This window comes from Protopterus annectens, chromosome 5.part0, assembly GCF_019279795.1.
Source record: "Protopterus annectens isolate FY-2018-M chromosome 5.part0, PAN1.0, whole genome shotgun sequence".
Taxonomy (NCBI): domain Eukaryota; kingdom Metazoa; phylum Chordata; order Ceratodontiformes; family Protopteridae; genus Protopterus; species Protopterus annectens.
The window spans coordinates 1,824,361,267-1,824,387,207 of record NC_056735.1 but is presented as its reverse complement, the minus strand read 5'-3'; the positions used below and the strand labels follow the sequence as shown (position 1 = coordinate 1,824,387,207).

The 25,941-nt window shown below is 38.8% G+C and overlaps 1 protein-coding gene across 1 annotated transcript in view; it reads left to right on the top strand.

Annotated features, from left to right (window-relative positions):
* LOC122801924 (T-cell surface antigen CD2-like) overlaps positions 1 to 25,941 on the top strand; it is a 380,436-nt gene that overhangs the window by 315,565 nt on the left and 38,930 nt on the right. Inside the window, exon 5 of the mRNA XM_044071652.1 lies at positions 13,754 to 13,891. Coding sequence (XP_043927587.1) covers positions 13,754 to 13,891 — 138 coding nt within the window. The remainder of the gene's footprint in view (positions 1 to 13,753; positions 13,892 to 25,941) is intronic.

Below are 25,941 nucleotides of genomic sequence, written 5' to 3'. Positions count from 1 at the left end.
GGGAGAAGGTCAGCAGAGAGTGTAGTTGGTTTTAGTTTTTTGAGTAGTGTTTGGATATGGGTAGTAGAGACAGGTTGGAAGTTAAAGAGGGGATGAATAGTGGACATGTTAGAGGTAGGGTTAGAGTGGATGGCAGTGAGCTGATTAGCTAGGGATTGGATCATTTGAGTGAAAAAGTTGTTAAAGGCTTCAGTAATGGTGTCAGTGGGTGTATGGGAGAGACTAGTTGGGGTTGGGGTGGTCAATTGGCCTGGTTGAAGAAGCTGGTTATTACCTGCCAAGAACTTTTGGGGCTTGTTTTGGTGTTTATGTAGAAGGTTTTGGTAGTAACTTTTTGTTTCTATCAGAATGGATTTTTTTTGTATCATTCCTGAGCTGTCGATATTTTAATTGGTCAAGTGGGGTTTTAGTCGATCGCCAGTTGGCCCAGGCTTTGTTTCTTGCTTTAATTTTTAACTTGGTTTCCTTAGTTAGCCATGGGACAGTATTTAATTTAATTTTAATAGTACGAGCAGGAGCATGGGAGTCAAGGATACTCAGGAATTTTGCATTAAACTAAGCTACGGCCTCATTTAGTGGTAGAACTGTGAATATTGACCAGTTTAATGACTTACGTTCATTTTGGAAGTTAACAGGGTTAAAGTACTTATTATTTCTGATTGTTTTGTACATAGTCTGGTGAGGGGTCTTTGCTTTGTGCTTTATAATGTAAGTTAGTGAGTGGTCGCTAAGGTCATTGGGGAGAGTCCCAGCTGTATACAGCTGGGGTTGGCTATTGAAAAGTATTCAATCTAAGATACTTTCCCTGTTGTTTGGCTTGCTAATCCTAGTGGGAGAGGTTATTGTTTGTGTGAAACCTAACAGATTTATGGGAGTGAGAGGGGATTCAGCTGTGCAAGTGTGCCAGTCAATGTTGAAATCACCAAGAATTATGGTTTCTTGGGAGTAGGTAGTGGATAGCCAACAGAGAATGTCCTCCATGGTATTTATGTTATTACCTGGGAGTATGTAGGCACAGACAATATATAAGCTTTCGCTATTGTTAATCTGTAGTTTGGGGATAAGGATTTCTACATTATTACATGGGGGTGGATGTATGGGGTCCCTATTGACAGATAGAGTGTTTTTGTAAAGGACTGCTACCCCAACACCCTTCTTAGAAGTATGGTCTAGTCAGTGCATGTTATAGCCTGGGGGTAATACCTCAGTATCTGCAATAGTTGGTTTAAGCCACGTTTCTGTCAGACACATTATATCTGGGGAATGAACTTGTGAGGGCATGTAGTTTGTGAATTTTCTTGTTGATACTTCTAATATTTAAGTGAAATGTTAGAAGTGAACCGGTGGTTCTAGTGAGGGGTTGATTATTAATACTGGTTGTAGTAGAAGAGGTTCTATTACTAGGTGCAAATGGGCCAGAGGTGGGGTGTAAACCCATGTCTATAATAAGGATGTAGTGTAGTGTAGCTAAGAGCCTTAAGATTCTGTTTAGGAGTTTAAAATAGTCTTTGTGTTTGGGATTGGATTTTAAGGTCTTAGTTGGGTGGTACGTTAGAGGATATGAGGGGTTGGATATGTGGTGAATAGTTATGCGGGTTATTTTATTAGAGAAGTCTGGGGTGACTGACTTTTTGGGTAGTGAAATCCAAGAAATTACTGTTTTTCATAGGCAGTGAGGGGATAGAAAATGAGTATCAGGGGCAGTAGTGTAAGTACTGGTGTAATTTTTGGCTGAAACATAGCAAAGGCATTGGTCATTCTCAGGGCACAATACAGAATCAGTATATGGTAGGATAGGAAGAGGAGGTATGAGTTAATGGGGTGGGCTGTATGATGAGGTGTGAGTTACTGGCTGGCCAGGGAAGTAAAGGGAGTGGCTCTGATAGCTTAAATGTAGAAATAGTGGGGGTGGGTGGAATTTGGGGGCAGGGTGATGTGCAGAGTGAGCCCAAAGGACGAGCGGAGCGGGACAACTCAGACTACAAGATCCATCCAGTTTCACATTACAAAGTAAGTGTACTTAGTGGATATGGGTTAGTCGCTATCTTTAGCAGCTGCTTTAGCAGTATTTTAAAACAATTTCACCCAATTTTGCTATAGCGTTTGTAGTTTTACGTGGGTAGGAGTTTCCTAAGTATATCTCCAGGAGATGCCTCACTGGGCTATAGACCCAGGGTTTGCCTTGCAGTATTAGCAGTATTAACAATTTGTGTTAGTATTAACCTTGCTTGAGTTTCAGTGATGGAGGTGGACTGTGAACTGCTTATACAGTCTTCTGTAATGGTGTCCTCCTAGCTATGCAGGCTTTTCAAAAAGGAGAAGCACACTGAGGGGGGGTAGCACCTGGTAAAGGATATGGAGTCAGAGCACCAAGTTAGCAGTTTGTAAGGTAGCACCATATAGCTCACAGTACATTCTGTACATACACTAAATAATGTTTATACTGTAACTTAGGCAGCACCGCATTTCACCATGATTATATCATTAGCAACAATCTGTCCCTCAAAAACACTGCGTTTAAGCTAGGTGATATCCAGTAGTAATATTCAAGGTGAACGCTTGTCTGAATATATAGCCTAAGACACTTGAATTCAACTACAACAGCATAATATCAGTTATTCTTTGACCATGATACATGCTAATACAGGTGGTCTAACAATTCAATGCTAATTGCAGCATTCACTGCTATATTTAAGCAATGAGAGGGAGTTTCAGGGTAATCTGTGTTTCCCTTTTCTATATGCAATTCACGTGTCCCAAACCATATGCCGGTACAATCACTAATGCGTTCTTTACAATTACACTGCAGTTACACTTCTCTAGTTCGTTTTACACCATTAATGCATTGACTGTGTATTTTCAGATAAAAAGAACATTGACTGTGTATTTTCAGATCACATGAACAATAAATAGTCAACAACAGTTTACATACCACACGAGGCAAGCTTCTGAGTCAAGCAGAACCTGGGCATTTAAAAATAGCACTGTGAGAGGGGGTATAAGTAACTTCACTTACGTAGGTAAACAGGGTGGGGAATTAGGCAGTTTCAACTCAGACTGCAAGATTCATCCAGCTTCAATTTACATAGTAAGTGTACTTAGTGGATATGGGTTAGTTTGTATCTTTAGCAGCTGCTTTAGCAGTATTTTAAAACAATTTCACCCAATTTTTCTATAGCGTTTGTAGTTTTAGGTGGGTAGGGGTTTCCTAAGTATATCTCCAGGAGATGCCTCAATGGGCTATAGACCCAGGGTTTGCCTTGCGTTATTAGCAGTATTAACAATTTGTGTTAATATTAACCTTGCTTGAGTTTCAGTGATGGGGATGGACTGTTAACTGTTTATACAGTCTTCTGTAATGGTGTCCTCCTAGCGATGCAGGCTTTTCAAAAAGGAGCAGCACACAGAGGGGGATAGCACCTGGTAAAGGATATGGAATTAGAGCACCAAGTTAGCAGTTTGTAAGGTAGCACCATATAGTTCACAGTACATTCTGTACATACGCTAAATAATGTTTATACTGTAACTTAGGCAGCACCGCATTTCACCATGACTATTTCATTAGCAACAATTTGTCCCTCAAAAACACCACATTTAAGCTAGGTTATATCTAGTAGTAATATTCAAGGTGAAGGCTGGTCTGAATATAGAGGTTCATAGGTTCATAGATTAGTAGGTTCATAGATTATTACTAAGCTATCTGCCCTTGTGAGCCATTTTAAGCCTATCTAATTATCCTTTGTGAGACTCAAACCCCACACCTTGTGTTTGGAAGGCAAACACCTTAACCATTAAGCCACCCTCCCAACCCACCCTCCCAACCCAATATATATCCTAAGACACTTGAGTTCAACTAAAACAGCATAATATCAGTTATTTTTTGACCATGATACATGCTAATACAGGTGGTCTAACAATTCAGTGCTAATTGCAGCATTCACCACTATATTTAAGCAATACAAGGGAGTTTCAAGTTAATCTGCGTTTCCCTATTCTGTACGCAATTCATGTGTCCCAAACCATAAGCCGGTACAGTCACTAATGCGTTCTTTACAATTACACTGCAGTTACAATTCTCTAGTCCGTTTTACACCATTAATGCATTGACTGTGTATTTTCATATAAAAAGAACATTGACTGTGTATTTTCAGATCAAATGAACAATAAATAGTCAACAAGAGTTTACTTACTGCACGAGGCAAGCTTCTGGGTCAAGGAGCACCTGGGCATTTAAAAATGGCGCTGGGAGAGGGGGGATAAGTAACTTCAATTATGTAGGTAAACGGGGCGGGGAATTAGGCAGTTTCAATTCAGACTACAAGATTCACCCATCTTCAAATTACAAAGTAAGTGTACTTAGTGGATATGGGTTAGTTTGTATCTTTAGCAGCTGCGTTAGCCGTATTTTAAAATAATGTCACCCAATTTTTCTATAGCATTTGTATTTTCCTAAGTATATCTCCAGGAGATGCCTCACTGTGCTATAGACCCAGGGTTTGCCTTGCAGTATTAGAAGTATTAACAATTTGTGTTAGTATTAACCTTGCTTGAGTTTCAGTGATGGAGGTGGACTGTGAACTGTTTATACATTCTTCTGTAATGGTGTCCTCCTAGCGATGCAGGCTTTTCAAAAAGGAGCAGCACACCGAGAGGGGATAGCACCTGGTAAAGGATATGGAGTCAGAGCGCCAAGTTAGCAGTTTGTAAGGTAGCACCATGTAGTTCACAGTACATTCTGTACATACACTAAATAATGTTTATATTGTAACTAAGGCAGCACCGCATTTCACCATGATTATGTCATTAGCAACAATCTGCCCTCAAAAACACTGCGTTTAGGCAAGGTGATATCCAGTAGTAATATTCAAGGTGAGCGCTGGTCTGAATATATATCCTAAGACACTTGAATTCAACTACAATCTTTGACCATGATACATGCTAATACAGGTATTCTAACAATTCAGTGCTAATTGCAGCATTCACCGCTATATTTAAGCAATGCGAGGGAGTTTCAGGGTAATCTGCATTTCATTTTTCTGTACACAATTCACGTGTCACAAACCATATGCCAGTGCAATCACTAATGCGATCTTTGCAATTACACTGCAGTTACACTTCTCTAGTCTGTTTTACACCATTAAAGCATTGACTGTATGTTTTTAGATAAAAAGAACATTGACTGTGTATTTTCGGATCAAATGAACAATAAATAGTCAAAAAACGTTTACATACTTCACAAGGCAAACGTCTGGGTCAAGGAGCACCTGGGCATTTAAAAATGGCACTGTGAGAGGGGGAATAAATAACTTCACTTACGTAGGTAAACAGGGCAGGGCAATTTCAACTCAGACTACAAGATTTATCCAGCTTCAAATTACAAAGTAAGTGTACTTAGTGGATATTGGTTAGTTTCTAACTTTAGCAGCTGCTTTAGCAGTATTTTAAAACAATTTTGCCCAATTTTGTTATACCGTTTGTAGTTTTAGGTGGGTAGGGGTTTCCCTAAGTATATCTCCAGGAGATGCCTCACTGTGATACAGACCCAGGGTTAGCCTTGCAGTATTAGCAGTATTAACAATTTGTGTTAATATTAAGGTTGATTGAGTTTCAGTGATGGGGGTGGACTGTTAACTGTTTATACAGTCTTCTGTAATGGTGTCCTCCTTGCGATGCAGGCTTTTCAAAAAGGAGCAGCACACCGAGGGGGGATAGCACCTGGTAAAGGATATGGAGTCAGAGCGCCAAGTTAGCAGTTTGTAAGGTAGCACCATGTAGTTCACAGTACATTCTGTACATACACTAAATAATGTTTATACTGTAACTTAGGCAGCACCGCATTTCACCATGACTATTTCATTAGCAACAATCTGTCCCTCAAAAACACCACATTTAGGCAAGGTGATATCTAGTAGTAATATTCAAGGTGAACGCTGATCTGAATATATATCCTAAGACACTTGAATTCTACTACAGCAGCATAATATCAGTTATTCTTTGTCCATGATACATGCTAATACAGATGGTCTAACAATTCAGTGCTAATTGCAGCATTCACCGCTATATTTAAGCAATGCGAGGAAGTTTCAATGTAATCTGTGTTTCCCTTTTCTGTATGCAATTCACGTGTCCCAAACCATATGCCAGTTGAATCATTAATGCGTTCTTTATAATTACACTGCAGTTACACTTCTGTAGTCCATTTTACACCATTAATGCATTGACTGTGTATTTTCAAATAAAAAGAACATTGACTGTGTGTTTTTAGATCAAATGAACAATAAATAGTCAAAAACAGTTTACATACCACACAAGGCAAGCTTCTGGGTCAAGGAGCACCTGGGCATTTAAAAATGGTGCTGTGAGAGGGGGGGATAAGTAACTTCACTTATGTAGGTTAACAGGGCGGGGAATTAGGCATTTTCAACTCAGACTACAAGATTCATCCAGCTTCAAATTACAAGTTAAGTGTACTTAGTGGATATGGGTTAGTTTCTATCTTTAGCAGCTGCTTTAGCAGTATTTTAAAACAATTTCACCCAATTTTGCTATGCCGTTTGTAGTTTTAGGTGAGTAGGGGTTGCCTAAGTATATCTCCAGGAGATGCCTCACTGTGCTATAGACCCAGGGTTTGCCTTGCAGTATTAGCATTATTAACAATTTGTTTTAGTATTAACCTTGCTTGAGTTTCAGTGATAGGGGTGAACTGTTAACTGTTTATACAGTCTTCTGTAATGGTGTCCTCCTAGCAATGCAGGCTTTTCAAAAAGGAGTGGCACACTGAGAGAGGATAGCACAGCATGAAGCAAGCTTCTGGGTCAAGGAGCACCTGGGCATTTATGTATACCAAGTATATGGGTATATTTATGTATACCAAGAGTATATACTCCCCATTCCGAAGGAGGGTTGGGCCTCCTTGAAACTGATTATATGTATAGATCTGCAATTGTGGGACTTCACACATATCTGCTGACTTCAAAGGAAGGTGCTGGCAGGACTGATAAACAGGAACAAAGCACCAAGTGAAACAACGAAGATGCAAACAATTTATTGGGCTAAAAAAAAATCCAAAAGCAGCAGCAAATCCAATACGCAGTGTACCACACTTCAAACGTTTCGTCACTCCTTCATCAGACAATGTATAAAACATTGTGTGTGTTTTATACATTGTCTGATGAAGGAGTGACGAAACGTTTGAAGTGTGGTACACTGCGTATTGGATTTGCTGCTGCTTTTGGATTTCTGTTTTAGCCCAATAAATTGTTTGCATCTTCGTTGTTTCACTTGGTGCTTTGTTCCTGTATATCTGCTGACTTCACAAGACCCAAATGTAGTGAAAGTTTTGAAACATGAGGAGAATAAATCTAAGATGACTTCTCTACTTAATCTAGCAGAAGTATATCAGCGTCAAGCAGGAATGGAAATCAAGCCAGAAGTAGATATAAATCAGACAGCAACTGAATGTGCCAAAAAACAAAAGAAAGAATATAAGGTGAAGGACCAGATGAGAAGGCAAGAAATGTGGAAAATGCATAATTATAGTTTCATGAAAATGCACTTTCACAAAATACAAATCAGTGAAAGAACAAAAACTTAACATACAAACTAAAAACAACTTTTTGCAGGGGGGGCAAGCCCCCCTGCACTCCACACACCCCCACTACTTATATATATCAAGTACGAGATCACACTGCAGTGGGCAAAATGGTATATTTACTGAGACCCATATCAGGAGGCTCAGAGAAGTGCATTTTCATTAAACTGCACTTTCGCTTAATAGGAGTCAATTGTTTGCATTTCGAAAAGGTGTACTTTTGATGAATGAAAGTAGACTTATATATACATATGCATATATATATATATATATATATATATATATATATATATATATATATATATATATATATATATATATATATATATTTATATATATATATATATATATATATATATATATATATATATATATATATATATATATATATATATATATATATATATATATATATATATATATATATATATATATATAAATATATAATTATATATATATATATATATATATATATATATAGATATATGGGTCAAGGACTATTGAACAAAAGTTTTTAGTGAAAGTGATTTTTACCGAAAAAGCACTTTCACTAAAGTCCCTCAAAAAAGTAAAAAAAAAAAAACACACAACTAATGTTTACACAGGGGGACAAGCCCCCTGCACCCCCTACATGGGGGGCTGTGCCCCCACACACCCCCTACTTTTATATTCTCACTCCAAGATCGCACTACAGTCGGGAAAAGGGAATATTCCCTTATCCCCACTGTACTACGATCTCAGGAACAGCCATTCCCCCACGATTTCCCTTACTTTTCAGCATACTTCCGTGAAAGTGCTTTTTCGGTGAAAAGCACTTTCGCGAAAGTATGCCCAGTCGTTTCAGTTTTGGTGAAATGGCCGTTCGGGGAACAGTAGGAGATCCAGATATATACATACACACACACACACACACACACACACACACACACACACACACACACACACACACACACACACACACACACACACACGCACACACGCACACAGGTATATATAGATATATATATGTATATATATATATATATATATATACATATATATATATATATATATACACACACGCACACAAATGCATATATCTATACACACACACACACACACACACATATATATAAAAAAAAAAACATATATATATATATATGTATATATAGTTCTACTTTAAAAAGTCGACTTACCAAAACATTGACTCCAATAACACTGAGACCACAACAGTGATGATTTACAACATCAAACTCCCGAAACGGCGAATTATGCCCCCGGGAAATGAACCACTTGGCCACCACTGACAAACTTTGTCCTGTCCTCCACTGTATTGTGATCTTGGAGTTGTTATATTTAGGTAGGGGGGTGTGGGGGGGCAAGCCTCCCACTCCTGTGGGTTTTATTTTTTCTAATACAGTAGGTTTAATTTAATAATTATGCTTTTTTCTGTGAAACCAACTACTTGGCCAGCACTGAAGAAAATAAAATAATTATTAAATTAAACAATCATATTAGAAAAAATAATGATGATCTTTATCACTGGCAGACAGACAGGCCTTGGGACTACTGAGAAACCAGTGGTAGGCCTGGTGACTGGTGCTGAGCATGGCAGCCACTGACTTACCACTCTGCATTATGGATGACCCTGAATAAAAAAAAAAAAAAACAGAGGCAAATATACAGCAGATTATTAATTGTATACAACACGTAATGGTACGGTACAAACAGCAATAAAGTATCATCTACAGAGCATGTCATGCCTCCTTTGATGGGCCATCCTGTTTGCTTCAATCTTTTTGGCTGTTGTAAAACATAAAGCAAATGGTAATCAGAACAGCATGTTCCTGACAACAGAAGGCAATTATAGCTATAGGTAACAGGCCAAATATGCAAGTTTTACAGTGGGGGTCAACTGCTCCCAATGGTCCCTCTGTAGGAGGTGTAGAAAGACTTTTGTTTCCTGGCTGCACCAGGAAGTAGCCCTGATGAATTCAGTGCTGAAGAGACCATGCCCACTCTGGCAGTCAGAACAAGGAAGAAAATGGTTGCCTGTTTCTCACACCCACATATACTGGACATCTCTTGATGCACATCATCAGGCAACATGATAGTGTGATACAAATGAATACCAGTGTGACCAGGTGGCAATACCCTGTACTGTCTGTATATGCATTCAAACACTATACATTACTTCACATCCTGAGAACAGGCAAACATGAGTATCATAGCACTGACTGTGACTATCACATCACATAATATTACAACTGTGATTCAGAGATGAGCACACAACATAATTTCATTAGCACAGTAACTGTGCTATTAAGTCCAATATAACATGATAAAAATGTGGGCACTATACTGCAAGAGACCACATTATAGAGAGCAACTTAGGCATCAGAATATAGTGGATTACAGCCTGTATTGCCATATAGGCAAACTGACTGTAAACAGGACTACTGGTAAGCCGCCTCAAAACTGCAGTGACTACATGAAGATGCAATGAGGCAAAAGTGATAGTAACTTTGCAGGGCAGTGCATGGGGTAACAAAGCATAGGACAGAACAAGGGACTGACATGCTGGTGTGGGCGGAAGGGGTTCAACTTGACTGGGAACAGGAGACAGGGTAAGAAACGTTTCAGAACTGCCTGGTGGGGGCTCAGCCTAAAAGAGCAGAGGAAACAGGGCAGGAAACTTGCAGTCCTTCTGGTGGTGGGGGTGATTCTGACAGAGCATGAGAAACAAACAGGGAAATACAGATTGCAGTACTGATGGGAGGCTCAACCTGACAGGAAGAGCAGAGCTGGACATGATGCAGTTCTGTTGCACAGGGTTCACAACAACTTACACACATACACACACACACACACACACACACACACACACACACACACACACACACACACACACAAAAACACGTCAGAAATAAGCAGCAGCTAGACACACACGTGTGCATACATGCATGCATGAATAAGCACACACATTCACTACACACACCTACACTCTCTCTCACACAAACATGCACACTTACAAGCAGTCTGGGTATTTGCTGACTTGTATTTCAAAAGGAATTAGGTGGGAAGGAGAGGTAGCATAGAGAAGTTTACTTAATTAAATATATGTTCATAAGCACTAGAAATCATTCTGCAAAATATTACAAACCTAGCCAATAATCCATAGCCATAATTTCTCTCTTGCCTTGAGGAAGACAACACAACACATGCCAGGGGAGAATTTGAATCTGCCCATCCAATTATCTAGGATTACCTTGAAAGTGGCAAGGGTGCTACACTGCTTGACATTTAGTGGAAGTTTTGCCTAGAGATGAAGAGATATATTAGGATACAAAACTATCGTATAATTGTGTCTTACTTACCTTTTGATAAAGGTTTAATTAATTTGACTGAGTTTTTGAGGAACCATTTTTCTATGAAGGAACAAGAGACAAAAGAAATTCAGATCTTTCATGGCTCGAAAGGCTAGACACAGATCCCCACACAGAGGAATAATATAAGAAGCTGAGTATGGAGATAGAATTGACAGTCTATCCTGCTAAGAATTTTGAGACCGCTTATATTTTTCATAGATTCATAGATATTCTAAGGCCACTAAGTTATATGACCATTTACTTATTTATAACATCAAGATTCAATTGTAAGAATCTCAATATAATAATCTTGTCTAATAATCTAATAATCTTGTCATAGTTATGTTCCTGTCTATGAACATCACTATAATACATACCTCTCAACTTTACAGTTTTTCACAGAATGTCCAGATTTTTGCCTCATACTTTTGGTCCATTTTTTTATAAAATCATGGTTTCCTGGCAAATTAGTGGCAAATAATTAAAGATTAAAGTTAGAAAATAATGACATACATTTGAGTTTCAGACACTAATGCAAAACTTGTTATTCTATCAACTGTCTAAGTCTGTAAGAGCAATATTTAAAAATTGTCCTATTATAGCGCCTTTGTCCCACTTTTATTTATGGCTTTGTCCAGATTTCTTGCTCTGAGAGGTTGAGAGGTATGCTATAATAAAGTTATTTTTTCTTGACTTCAGAACATATTCATTGCACTTCATATATTACAATATGAAGAATGATGATTCTGTTCTTTAACTGAAAAATAACTTTGTTGTAGCAAGCTTCATATGTAATATCCTAGCTATAACAAGCTTAATATAGAGAAGTTCTTACATATGAACACTGCTAACAGCAAACCTTGCACTACCATACAGATAACAGCAATAACAGAACTGCATTAGAAACCTACAGATAGATTTTAAAGCTGCTGGCTTATTAGAGGTACACTTTACTTCTGACTGCTGTTTATGTCACAGCATGGTGTGTTACAGCTTTTAAAGCATACCCCACCTATTTTTTTAAATGGCAACTAAGACTCTTTGTGTATTACAAGCAATTATGATAGGCACTCAGATTATAATTTTAGTGTTACAAAAATTTCACCTCAAGAACAAAAACGATTGTAAGAAATGTATCACTCAAGCTTCACTCTCAATGTGAAATTCCTGAAATCCATTTCCCAGATACATAACAAACTGGTTGTGATTGCCAACCTGATCATAATGCTTTATATCAGTTACCATCATTATTATCAGCCTCCTTTCTTCTCCTATTTGACAATGCAATACTTTCTGTCTTCCTTTACCTCAACCTTCCTTCTGCCAATCTATTTCAGTTTTCACCTCTCCCTACTATGAAGGGAGAATGCAAAAGAAAAAGAAGTGTTTAATGAATATTTTATTTTGCAGCGCATTTTATTTCAAGATGGATTCCTAATAGTTTTGGTCTGCTTTTGATTATCTATTTCCTGCAAACATAAAAAGTGCCAACATAGCTAGTAGAAAGTTTTATTATGAAATCTGGAACTTGTTCCTAATAAGGAAAGGTACAGACAGAGAGTCGGGAGATCCTTAGCTAGCAAAAATAATGCAAAACAGTTCATTTTTGATTGGTCAGTGGCTGCAGTTTAATAGTTACAATATTGTTCTCAGAACTGGAAGAACAAATCTACACTCTCCTTCAAAGAATTTATAAATATTGCAACTGAAGTCTGTCACCTGCAAATCATTACAAGTCAAGAACAATGAAGATTATCTCCTGCTACAATGCATGGACAAAACTTGGAGATCTGCTTGACAAAAAAAATAACTGCATTTTAGATTTAATGTAATGTATAATAACTTGAATGATGTGATGGTTAATGGACACTCATGTAAATAGTTGAGTTTTTTTTTGTTTGCTTTGTGTGTGAGGTTTAGTTGATTTTTTTTTTTTTTCATTTATGTTCACAAATCTCTGACTGTAAATATTGTTGTGATTATTTTACAAATTGAAAATCCAATAAAAACTTTAAAAATAGTTACAATATAGTTGCTTTGAGTTTAAAATAATATAAAAGAATGAAGCTTTTTATATTTAGCTAGACAAGATCATGACTGCCTTGTCTCCTGGGTATGTGTGTTATCTGCAATAAACAATGTTATTCTTTTCTGCTGAACTGTGTTGCTTGAAGTTATGTGGTGCCTTAATACTGCTTTGCTTGTCTCCCTCCTTTACCACTCACATTGTAGTTACCTCCCTCCCCTCTTATAGACATATTCACCTCATGCTTTTTCATCCTGTATTAAATTGAACAGATTACTATTCTCTCTTTCAAAAAGTTTTAATTCTCTCTTACAAGTGAATCTGTTATCACTTCAGCTTTTGCATACTCTAACCTTACACATTTCATATATGATGATGTATCATTTACACTCACTTCATTTCATCCATTGCTGAACTGAGATTAGTGCCTAAGGAAGTACTTTCGGTAGCTTAATTATGGGACATTATGCTAACGTAAGAATGAAACTCTATTCCTAAACTAAAATTACATTTAAATAACCAAACACGGATTAATGCAAATGCATTTTGTGGAAATATTAATGTTTAAATATCACAGTCAATAGATTGTCATGATTTTTGTGACTGATTCCAAAAACATCAAAGTATTTGCAGGTATTAAATTATTACAGCTGTTTAGACACATTAAAAACTTGAGCAAAAAGACAAATACTTCCTTATAATTTGAAAAATAACATTGATTTAATAAAGTTCTCTTCTAAACTCACAGCTAATTAAAAATTATTCATTTTCTTTCCTTTAATTATTTAGAATCAAGGCTTTGGATTGTAAAACATGATGATAACTGTATTACAACAGAAACCAATTTTCAGAGCCAAAAAGATGAAACTTCCTTGCAAACAACACCTGTTTCATTGCATCCTGATCGTTCACCAAGCTCAACCAAAGGTAAGCACTTAACAGTTTGTTTAGTGCATGAAGTGCAGTGATTGTGCTCTGATATTCATAAAAAGACAAATCAGTTAAGTGCTACAGTGGCGCGAGATCCGGCCTTAACAAATATTAAGCACCCCCTACTTAAGTTGTTAAGGTCGGGTCTCAGGCTAGTCAGTAAAATCTGAAAGTACTGACCACCAATGACAGCAGCAGAGTAAAAGATTTGTTTCTACCTGCTATCCATTGGTAATGAGTCCTGACTTGCTGTTATAAAGTTAGAAAGTTAATAGAATAACATGATGTATGTTTGCCTGCATTTTCTGAAGGATACAAAGTCTGAAACCTAAAATGTATGTCATTATTTACTATCTTCAAAACTCAATAATTTGTCTGAAAGCTGTGGACTTTATGAGGAACAGATCAAACTTATGAGGCAAAAATCTGGACAGCTGAGAGGCATGGAAGGCAAGTGTAAATGTAATGGACTGGGTTACGCTGCCTTTCTGACAGTGCTCTCTGAGTGCTTTATGGCTTTGAAAGCTAGCAAACACTTAGCATTTTTTTTCATAACGAGTAGTATATGGAGCAGATAAAGGTCCATGCATTACAATGAACTAGGATTGGGTCATCAATCCTAACCTGATATTCTATGTTCTTGACATGGATGCTAAGATTCACCTCTCAAGCTTTGCTCTCAAGGTGAATTTCTTGGCATCCATGACTCAAACACATAAGAAGTCTGTTAGAATTGGCAACCCACTCATAATCCTCTATATTATCATTTATAATTCCTTATATGCATAAATGATATACACCTGTAATTACAAATTCGGACTCCTATTTCCTGAGCTCTGTTATATATCCTACTGAATTCCTAGGATTATGCCCTTATATAGTTGTAATAATATTCTAAGATAAACATATACACTGAAATGTTGAAATTTTGAGCATATGCAATTAAAACAAGTTAGACTATAAAAAAATCTGTAATGTGCAACTTACGTCATGATGGATGTTCTGCAAATGTGTGTTCACTTAAACATGGTGTATGACCCACATAGTGCATAGATCATTTTTTGTACAAATGGAGGAAATTTAGACCTTTTCTCGCCAGGCCTCTGCTGAAAAGGGGCTTATCCCAGTCAGACTTTCACAGTAAATAAAGGAAAATAAATAAAACAAATAAATAAATAAACCACTGGCCACCCTTATGATTCATAAACTGGGGAGGAAAAGGGTTATACAGGAAAATTTAGGACTTAGCAAACAGAAGAATACATAAACAGACAAGTTATAGGAGAGTGTAGGATGGGGGAGGGGATGGTAGGGTAATTTTTTGTGGGGGTAGACTTTCCTTTACTTATATAGATGGGAATGAGGGGAAAGAATCACAGGAGATAAAGGAAGGAAAGAGGGACAAATAAGTGTGCAGGGGAAACCATACCTACATAAAACTGTACAAATGGGGTGGATGTGGATAGGGTGGGGTGGGGGCAGTATGCAGGCTGCCACCCATCGCTGAGGGAAACTAACTGAAGATTGCTAGAGCAATGTGTCTGGTTGCATGGGCAGGTTTCATCCTCCTCAGTGGCACAGTGGTTAGGGATAGTTGGGTCACTAAGCAAGTTAATCTGCTATTTACTCCAGGGGATGATCGATATTGCCAAGGCATACATTCAGCTCCCTCTCAACCACAGACTCCACCAACTGTTATGGCTGTGGCTGGGCAATCCATAGGATGGTGTTACCTGCTTCAAGGGGTCATCACACACCACTGGTGAGGTACCACTATCCCCAATATTCTTTTCAGCTGCTGCATCAACAAGGATGGGCTTTGACTGAGGTTTCTGTTCAGCATTATGGTCTTCTGAATCTACAGAGTAGAAACAACTGAGAAGAATGCAACAATAGTATTACTGTTATATCTACAGGTGAAAATATTACAGTATAACATATCAACTTTGCCTTCCTTTCAGTCTTTACCATCTCCTCTGGCAAGCCAACGCAATTTCAATTCTGTTGTGCACATGCTAAAAGAGAATGGTGCACATCAGTGATCTGTAACCAGTGGAGGGGAAAGTTGTCAGTACAACATGTACAACCCAAAGTCCCACACCTATATCCCTTACCCTGTTGTCTAGAAGACTGATAGGTACATACCTCATTTATACAAGCATACAGTTAAACACAGAAAAGTTATCCTAAGACACAGGCTAACAGAGTAGTTAGCATATTGGCACCCTAAAATGCATCTCTACAACTTTTACATATGTGGGTTCAATACAGTACCCCACCACAGATTTCAATTAGACATGACAGACTGTTCTACAGTGTGCAGACCTCATTTGTACAAGACAGTGACAATACTTCCCAAAAAATTAAAAATGTTTACAATAAAAATACATGTACAATACCCAGAGCTGTAGCTAGGGTAGGGTGAAGGGGATAGCTGCCCCAGGTGCAAGCTGTTAGAGGGTGTGACTGACTGTAGATGAGCTGCCGATCAATCTCTACACATCAGTGGCACATGCACCAATGTGCATGAGTGCAGTGTTGTTGGGAGTCAATTCTCAGCAGCTTAAATGGCTTCTGTTCAGTGTGTATGCAGCTAAGAGCATGTGTAGCTTCTTGCCACAGTCATATTGGAGAGTTTTCAACTACAGAGGAAGTTGGATTTTTTTTCTTTTATCCCCAACTTTGTTTTGGTTGAGAGGGGGTGCTGACTGTAAGTTTGCACAGGTACCAACAGAGTTAGCTACAACTATGACAAAATCAGTCAAGGCACTGTGGCCTAAAAATCTGGTTTCCACTGCCAGAGCCCTTCAGTGTAGCAATATCACAGGTGATTGTGTCTCCCTTTTTTTCTGACTTGGTCAGTCATAGCAGGCATCTATTTTCTAAAAAGGACTGTCATTAGCCTCAGTAGCTACTGCCTGAACTGGTTGTGAAGAAGGTAAAGTCTCTTTCACACATCAAGCATGTACTCTTCAATGGACAATGTGATGGATGGCACTTCTGCCATCAATATGCAATGGACCAGGCTGGTACAAGAGGACAGGGGTTGAATTGAACACCACCAGCCATGGCAACCAGTGTATCACATAGTTATATGAGTACTCCAATCCTTGGCTCTACTGCACTAAATTATATAGGTATGCTGACGACCAGAGGGACAGTATATTGAGTCATGCCACTGGTAGCTAACAGATTAAAGTAAAACAAAAAAAAATAAAGAAATGAAAAAAGTGCACACGTGTGATTTAATAACAATTCAGCAAATACAACACAGCTCTAAGAGCATAAAGGGAATATGCACTGTTGTCATGGCTATGAACTTCCAATATCTACACCCAAACTAGAACTACAAAACTGACCATTTTCTGCACTGAGTCTTTAGCTTAGCTCCCTGGGCCCTTTTTTCCACTATCTCTGTGAATTAGTGCCTTCCAGTACCCCATTTCCATGGTAATTACATTTCAGAAAAATCAGTATTTACACACATACACAGACACACACAATTCCCAGGGAAAACTGGTAGAGGTCTCCATTTCTTCACAATGTTTTTCCCAGCATGGTAGTACTCTCGTCACTCTAAATGCATTTAGAGATACACCAGCGACCTGACCACTCTTGATTTAGCCAAATATAAATTATAAAAACTAATATCTCACTGGCATTATGGTCAAGCAATCTCATTAAATAGAGGCACACACCACAACTTCGGAAACCTCCACTGCAAAATAATGTCCTCCTTCAGAGATAATATATAATGCTGCATAAATAAACTTATGCAGGCATCACGACAATGCAGAGAGAATGTAAAAATAACAGTCAGATGCACAGAACAGAATTCTTAAAGAAGAATCTGACCTTCAGCTAAATAAATACCCTAGACATCTCTCACTGAAGAGGAAATGAACCTAAGCATTCTATGTTACTAAAGTTAAATAAGGCAAAATTCAAGCAGCAAATCTTTATTGACATGGTCACCAAGATCTCTCAAGTAAAGACTGATGGAATTTGTACCTGTTTCAGATGCAGATATTGTCATCTCAATTTATCATTATGTTCCCTTCAGAAGATCATGGGGTTACATCAGATTAAACCACTTTGTTTTTTCAGATAATAGAAGAAAGTCTATCTAAACAGTAATATTTTTCCGTAATTAGATCCCCACATAAAATGGAAAAGTATCCCATTTGAATACTAATGACTGTTTTCTTTTGAAGAGTCTTGTAATTACATTTGTTGGCTTTTATTCTTCATGACTCCCAACCATTATGTTACCTAATTATACAGAATAAATTATATTTTCCTGACACAAGAAAAGCAATAAATTACGCTTTATATCCCAGCTACAAGTGTTATACATTTATTTCATCTGTTTTTATATTTACATGGAAAAGTTCACATACTCGGGTCACGTGAAACAGAGATTTTGCAGATTAAGCAGAGCTAAAATACTGTTTTACAAACATGTCAATATTCTGAAATAAGAAAGAAATAATACATCGCATTATTAAATCTGTTTTTGTTCTCATGCACAATAGACACTAGCAGAAGTAGCCACTGCCATGCAACTATCTTTGGAAACTGGCAGAAGGGGACATAGCTACTAAACCTGTGCCAGCCTTTTCAAGGTGTGTGTGTGTGTGTGTGTGTGTGTGTGTGTGTGTGTGTGTGTGTGTGTGTGTGTGTGTGTGTGTGTGTGCATGTGTGAAAATTAAATCTTAAAAGAGTGTGTGTGTGTGTGTGTGTGTGTGTGTGTGTGTGTGTGTGTGTGTGTGTGTGTGTGTGTGTGTCAGCTACTTTGGGCAGGGATGAAGCACTGAGTTCACAGAGAGGGTGCTGGAAGACTTGGATTGGACACTCGGCTGAGGACGCTGTACCAGTGGGGAGTCTTACTGGGGACCTGGAGGGAGACAGATATAGAGACATCCAGCCCCTGGTCTGATTGTGTTCCCTGTGTGCTCTTAAGGGAAACTGTACTTGATGCAGAGAGGTCTGCATCTGCAAATACTGAGTCTATCCATTTGTTTTCCAAGTGCACATCCCTCTCCATTGTCAGTGGTTAGGATTCAGGCTCCTTGATTACTGGCTCACTGTGGGGACATCACATATTGGTAGTAGTGGTGAGCATCACACCACCACATTTCCTTCATGCTTAGTATAGTACTCTATACTACCGCCGCATGTATAGGTCTCATCTTAACCATTCTCATCAGTGTAGACTATAAAGCTATGTTTCCTTTTTTCCACAGGTGTCATTATTTCTGCAGACATGGTGAATGGCAAAGGACAGATAACTTCAGCACTACAGAAAATTAAGTTTTCTTGCAGGCACCGAGGAACCATGGGTAATTCCTCTTGCAGAGTGGGGGAGCTGAGTAGCTGCTGCAGAAGTAGATGTATCAGGCACTGCTCCATGGCACTGGTGCTATGAGTGGGAATAATCCCACACTACAGCCATTTCATAGGTAAATTGCAAACATGATCAGTCATGTCAAGACACAAAATACAGCATTCATGAAGTCCACCACAGTGGCTGACCCCCAAGGTATAACCAAACTGATTGAGGATTGAGAAGTTTCTCTTGCCCTAGAGTGGGGAAACAGATACATTAGTAATCCCTGGGGTGTGGCTATCACTGCTGGGATGGCTCATGTGCCTCAGGTTAGTAATAAACACAACAATTGTCTGCTTACCATTAGTGCGCATACAGAATGTAGGCTGACCACAATGTCCTACTGTATATGTGTTGTCAAATGAACATCAATAAAAGTATGCTGGCAGGGTAGATAATGTTTGTTGCGTTAACATCATTGGCTTACATACCTCATGGGTACATTTGCAGCAAAGGTAATCATGTTCATTTTAGTCTCTTGTATGCTGTGTATTTATGGGCAGGCTGGTGTCATAGTTAGACATCTTGATACTGTGGAAGAATAAATGGCTCATGTCAATACTGTAATGAGGCTAATGAGAATGCTGGAATACTTAAGGACAAATCATTTAAACAGAGCTGGACAATGCTTTTCAAGTGTTTCAACTGCATTCAAAGCCATCCAGGCTAAGATAAGAATATTTTCTGATTTACTGCACTTGTAATTGCTTTATACAATGATAGCTACTGTTTTGGGGCATTTTAAAGCATTTATTTAATTTTTGTGGCAAAAATCTTCATTTCTTTGTTGGCTTTTTCTAGTTCTATTTACCTCCAGATTGCTTTGCAGAAGATCAAATTAGCCGAAGAGCTGGTTGCTTGGTAGTTGTTTTATCTGCACTTGAGAGCTACTTTTGCTGTGCTTTTACACTAAGAAATTCCAGAATCATCCATCTTGTGGCAGAAGATGCTTACCTGCTCTCTCTGAGTTGAGACGTACACCAAGGAGTTCAAAGTGTGGTTATTTATTGGCTACATGGCATAGGAGTCAGTTTTCAAGCTTTTTTTCTCTGCTATGAATCAAGAGAGTTTGCAAGACCCTGTGCTCACTTAAACAGAGCTCTGCAATGCTTTGCAGGTGTTGCAGTTGCATCTAGAGCCATCCATGCTAAGATGAGAATATTTTCTTGATTTACTGCACTTGTACTTGCTTTATGCAGCAGTAGCCTCTGTTTTTGAGCATTTTCTAAAGCATTTATCTAATTTTGTTTCAAAAATCACCATTCGTCTATTTGCTGGCATTTTGCTAGTTCTGTTTTCCACCAGATTACCTTGAAGAACAGCAAATTAGCCAAGGTCTTAGTTGTTTGGTTTGCCCAGATTTATACTACAGAGGTTAAGGCACAGGATTACCATATGGTAGACTTGGGTTTAAAAATGGGTTGGGGGCACAACTGGGTAACAGCAGTATCTGTGCAAAGGAAAGACCAGTGGCAATCTACTTCTATAATATGCTATGAGAACAAGAATCCTATGGGGCCTACCCATAGAGTCGCCATGAGTCAATTTCATCTCAAGGGCATCTAATTTACTTACTTACTTAGTTGTTTGGTAGTTTATTGCTTAATCTGCACTTGAGAACTATTTTTGTTGTGCTTCTACATTAAGAAATTCTAGGATCATTTATTTTGTGGTAGAAGGTGTTTACCTAGTCCCACTGAGCTGGGAGCATTCCAGGAAGCTCAGATTGTGGTCATTTATTGGCTAGAAGGCATAGAAGTCAGTTTTCAAGCTTTTTCTTCTCTATGCTACAAATCAGAAGAGTTTGAACAGAGCTGCCACAACACAGCAGTAGTTAGCAGTGCCCTGTATAGTAGCACATGCCAGAACAGTAACATTTTCCTATAATGTTAGGATTAGGTCTGAAATCTTTTAAAATGCATGACATTGCATGAAATTAAGCTTAGAGCAGATGGCTTGTGCATCATTTAGTACTACCATAGCTTAGCACTATACAATATCTTGCCCTTAACCCTAGAAACTAGTTTGCATATAGAATAGGACTACTATATCCTAGCACTTTATAACATCTTGCCCTTAACTGAAGAAACTACCCTAGGATACCCCTGTTGAAACCCAATTCTTAATCCTAAACAGCTCACCCTATTACAGGACTGGAAAACATGGATATGCAATTTTCTAATATCTTGAGGCCAGATTGGTAGATTTGGGCATCCTAAGGCAATGTAACAATTGTCTCATGTTCACAGATAACCAGTTAATTATTAAAGAAAATAACACAGTATGCAAGAGATATAAATACACAACTTTCTTGAATGCAAAAATCTGACATACAAATGAGGTTGTCAAGAATAACCACACTGCATCCCTCACACATACTTCTCACCACACACACACACACACACACACACACACACACACACACACACACACACACACACACGGATCGTCTTATCCTGAAGTGCGTAAAAGAAACATTCCAAAATCTCAAAGATCTAATGGCAACACTGGTCTTCAGGAATCACTAAAACACACACCAAAAGAAACACCAAACATCTCACATAGGCTTACACCTAATGATATCCCAAGAGCAAAGCCTATAAGGCAAGTATATGCTTTACCTAATACTCATGTCCTTGAAGATTCCATTGTGAGACACACAGATGCCCCACTCACCTGGTTAGATAAGGAGAAGGTAACGGTTAGTTGCTATCTGGAAACAGAATCCCCAAAATTATGCACGCTCTCAAGTCAATGCACCCCAGGTACCAATATGATTCTGTCATAATCCATGTAGTCTAAATTACCTGAGATGTACCTCACTGGACTATATGAAAAGAGACATACTGGATCTCTCAGTCTATGTGCCACAAGACAAGTACAAGCCTTGCATTGAGCAGCATTCTACTTTCACCATGGATGACACCATAGTATGAATGTAAATTGATTGATTCTAATAATTGTCTTAGTTTCTGGTGTCACTCCAGGGAAGTCCAATATTAATCAACATGAGAGGACATGAGCAACAGGTTGCATTGCTTTGCCAAGGAAGGGCTGCACCTGTTCCCCCTAGGCTTTTGGATATTGACTAAAACTTTATTCACCCCCTTATAGTCATAGAGAAAAAGTCTCCAAGCAACCTAAAGATGTTTCTGCTCAATGCTAGGAACCTAAACAAAAACTCTACACCCTTCAAGCCTTCCTCACACTGAAGAATGTAGACATCTGTGCCATAACTGAGACTTTGTTTAAAGCCATAGAAAATACTCTGGCAGTGCAAGTCTACAGTGCCTTTCAAACATTTAGACCAACAGCACAGACTGGGACCAAAGGTGGAGGCTTCTCCATCTACATTGGCAAAAAACATACCTCCAGGTTGGTTAAACAGGATGATACTATGGATCTTATACATGTGCAAGTTACTATATATAAGGTCCCTCACCATATCATGGATAGTTGCAGGTCATCATCAATGCCCCTAGAGCATTTACCTCATGACATTTACCTAAACCTACTAGAGGCACTCACCATCCAACCAAACACCCCATTCGCAGGCAAACATAATGTAGGGCAAAGGTCCCAAAGTAGGGACAGACTTTAAGTATCGCTGTTATAAACTTAGAAAGTTGATAGAATAATAGGTTTTGAATTAGCATACATTTTCTGAAGGATATGAAGTCTGAAACTCAAATTAATGTCATTATTTAATGATTTCAATCTTCAGTGATTTCCCAGGAAATTGCAAATATAAGGAATGGACCGAAAATCTGAGTTAAAAGTGTGGACATTCTGTGAAAATCTGGACAGCTGACATGTATGTTCATGGGTGACTTTAACCACTCCTCTTTAGACTGGGAAGTTTGCACTGCCTTAAACTCACAGGCATAACTCTTCCTGGACTTTATTAACACAAACACCCCAGAACATATAGCGCATGCTGCAACCAGAGGCTCAGCTATACTGGATCTGATACTCAACCTGAAAACCAAGCTAAACCAGTAAGTCAAGAACTATTCTAAGGCAAAGTGCATTCTATAGTTGGTCAAAAGTCAAGGCTCCCCCAACGCCAAGACCATAGCAATATATGCCGAATTATTCAGAGTCCCCACAAATGTGAATAGTTGCAGAGAGGCTACCATGCCTACCATAAGTAAACCCAAAACAAACACTAAAAACAAACCACACTGGTGAAATCCTCACCTAAACAAGATATGTAATAATAATAATAATAAAAATAACTCATGACCAAAATCATGAAGAGCAAATCCCTTAAAGATAAGTGCTGTCGTATACAACTAAACAAGAAACTAAGAGGTGTAATTATGTACAACAAGGCCAACTACAAGGTCAGGATAGCCTCACAAGCTAAGAATATTTCCAGAATCTTAAAGGCAACACACAGCAGTATGCTGAACTGGTGGTGAATGGTACTACCTTCACCAATCAGGGTGACATAAGCAAATCTATTGGCTGATAAATTTAGCTCAAACTTCATCCCCACCCCCCACCCCTCCAGCTCCACTGAGTGAAATCCCCACCAACACACTTCCTCCATCTATTAGCAGGGACTAGGTGCTGGCAGCACTCGCTAAAGCCAAGAACACTGCCTTTGTGGGTTCTGACAGCATTCTTGGTTGCCTCCTGAATAGTCTAAAACATGACCTATCAGGACTACTTCAGGTGCTCTTCAACTACAGCCTGGAAACATGCTATATACCATGTGAGTGAAGGACCACAACAGGCATTACCCTCCACAAGGGCAGACTATCAAATGGTCCAGGGAACTACAGACCCATCAGTCCAATGGGCCTAATATGTAAAGGCATGAAGTGAATTATAGTGGAAATGATAAACAAGGACAATGACAACATACAGACACTGGACCCATCCCAATGTGGCTTTGTTAAGGGAAGGTCATGCCTACTTAACCTGGTAGACTTCTTTCAGAAGATCACCAAGGCAATGGACGAGGGTAAATCAGTGCATATTGTGGTATATTGACCTGGCCAAGGCATTCAATATAATACGTCACTTAAGCATTGTTGACAAGCTCTCTGAGGTAGACATAAATTCCTACATAACTCACTGGATGTAAAAAGTCAGGATCATTGAGACCACCTCCACTGAGAGACAAGTTACCAGCGGAGTATCCCAAGGCTTTGTGCTGCACCTGCTTCTGTTTGGCATCTATCTTCTCAGAAGTCAAGGTTAATGTTCAAGGCCTCTGGCTCACCAAGTTCACAGCTGACTGTGAATTTGGAGCTATTATAGAATCCCCTCAAGAAACCAACAACTTGCAAGAGGGTTTAACACAGACAAATGACTGTTGACAAAGCCATGACCTAAATGTCAATACCAAAAAATGCATTATACTGCCCTTTGAGAAACTGTCAACCCAAGTTAATTACTACATCGGTAAAACATCCCTAAGACTTGACTCAGTAGTAAGAAATCTGTGAATATATGTAGGGAGCACTCTGACCTTTGACCAATATGTACCTAAGACAGTAACAAAATTATTCCATGTCACCCAAATTATAGGTAAGGGTATGACGTCCAGGTCCAAGGAAGTTACCAAACCACTCTACTCGGCCCTTATCAAACCTGTCATTGAGTGCAATGCCTCATTTTTCATGTACCTAACCAGACACTTGCAGCAGTTGGAGTGCTTACAAACGTTTTTCACCATGAGAACTCATGGCATAAATACCTAGTCCTTCACTGACCATCTAATGGCTCTTCCTCTGTATTCAGTCTCCTACAGGCTGCTGAGAGGGATCATTGTCTGGCTTACAGGGCTTCCTCAAACCCAGCCCTGATGAATTGCTGCATATATGCAAAACAAACAGCGCCAGAAACACTAGCTCTAGGGACCTGAATTTCACTTGTGACATAAATAGAATGCGCTAGAGAGAGATATTTGTCCCAAAGGATCCCTGTGCCATGTGGTAGACTCCCCATCCATGTAAAACAGAGTTCCTGCTTGACCCTATTCAAATGAAATCTTGACAACTGGATGGGAAATCAACAGAGGCCATCAATAGGAAAAAGTAACTATCCTAACTAACCCCCCCCCCAATGAATCCTTTAGTTACATCCCCTCTATCATACCACATAGATGGCCATGATACTCAGTATCCAAATGGGTTTGGAGTGCATGACTGGAATTGTAAGGCTCCTAGTGGTCATTGTCCTCGTAAAAAACAATGAACTTATGGTCAGCAGATAACAGTGGCACTGTCTCCATCTTGGATGGACTTGTACCCTTCATACAGGATGACCATATAGGCAAACACACAGATGAACCCATGACTGAAAGAGCCTGAGTGTGAACCATCCCCATAGAGAATGAGCAGCTGAGTGTATTGTATCAGATGTGAATACTCCCACCATAAGGCACCCATTCAGGGGTGTCCAACTGCATCAGATGTCTTAGTTGGCCCAGGAGCTAAGACAGTTTTTGCTATGCATGCCTTGGGTTCCATAGGCCACAAATTCTTGTAAATTTCTCATGTATCTACCTGGTTCTTTTCTATGTTTTGATCCAAATGAAATCAGTTAATTATCTGTTGGTCAGGTAGGTCATGATAGAGTGTCTGCTGATTTTACTTTTGCCATTGCTGCCATCCATTACTTAGTGCTACTGCATGAGATGTGG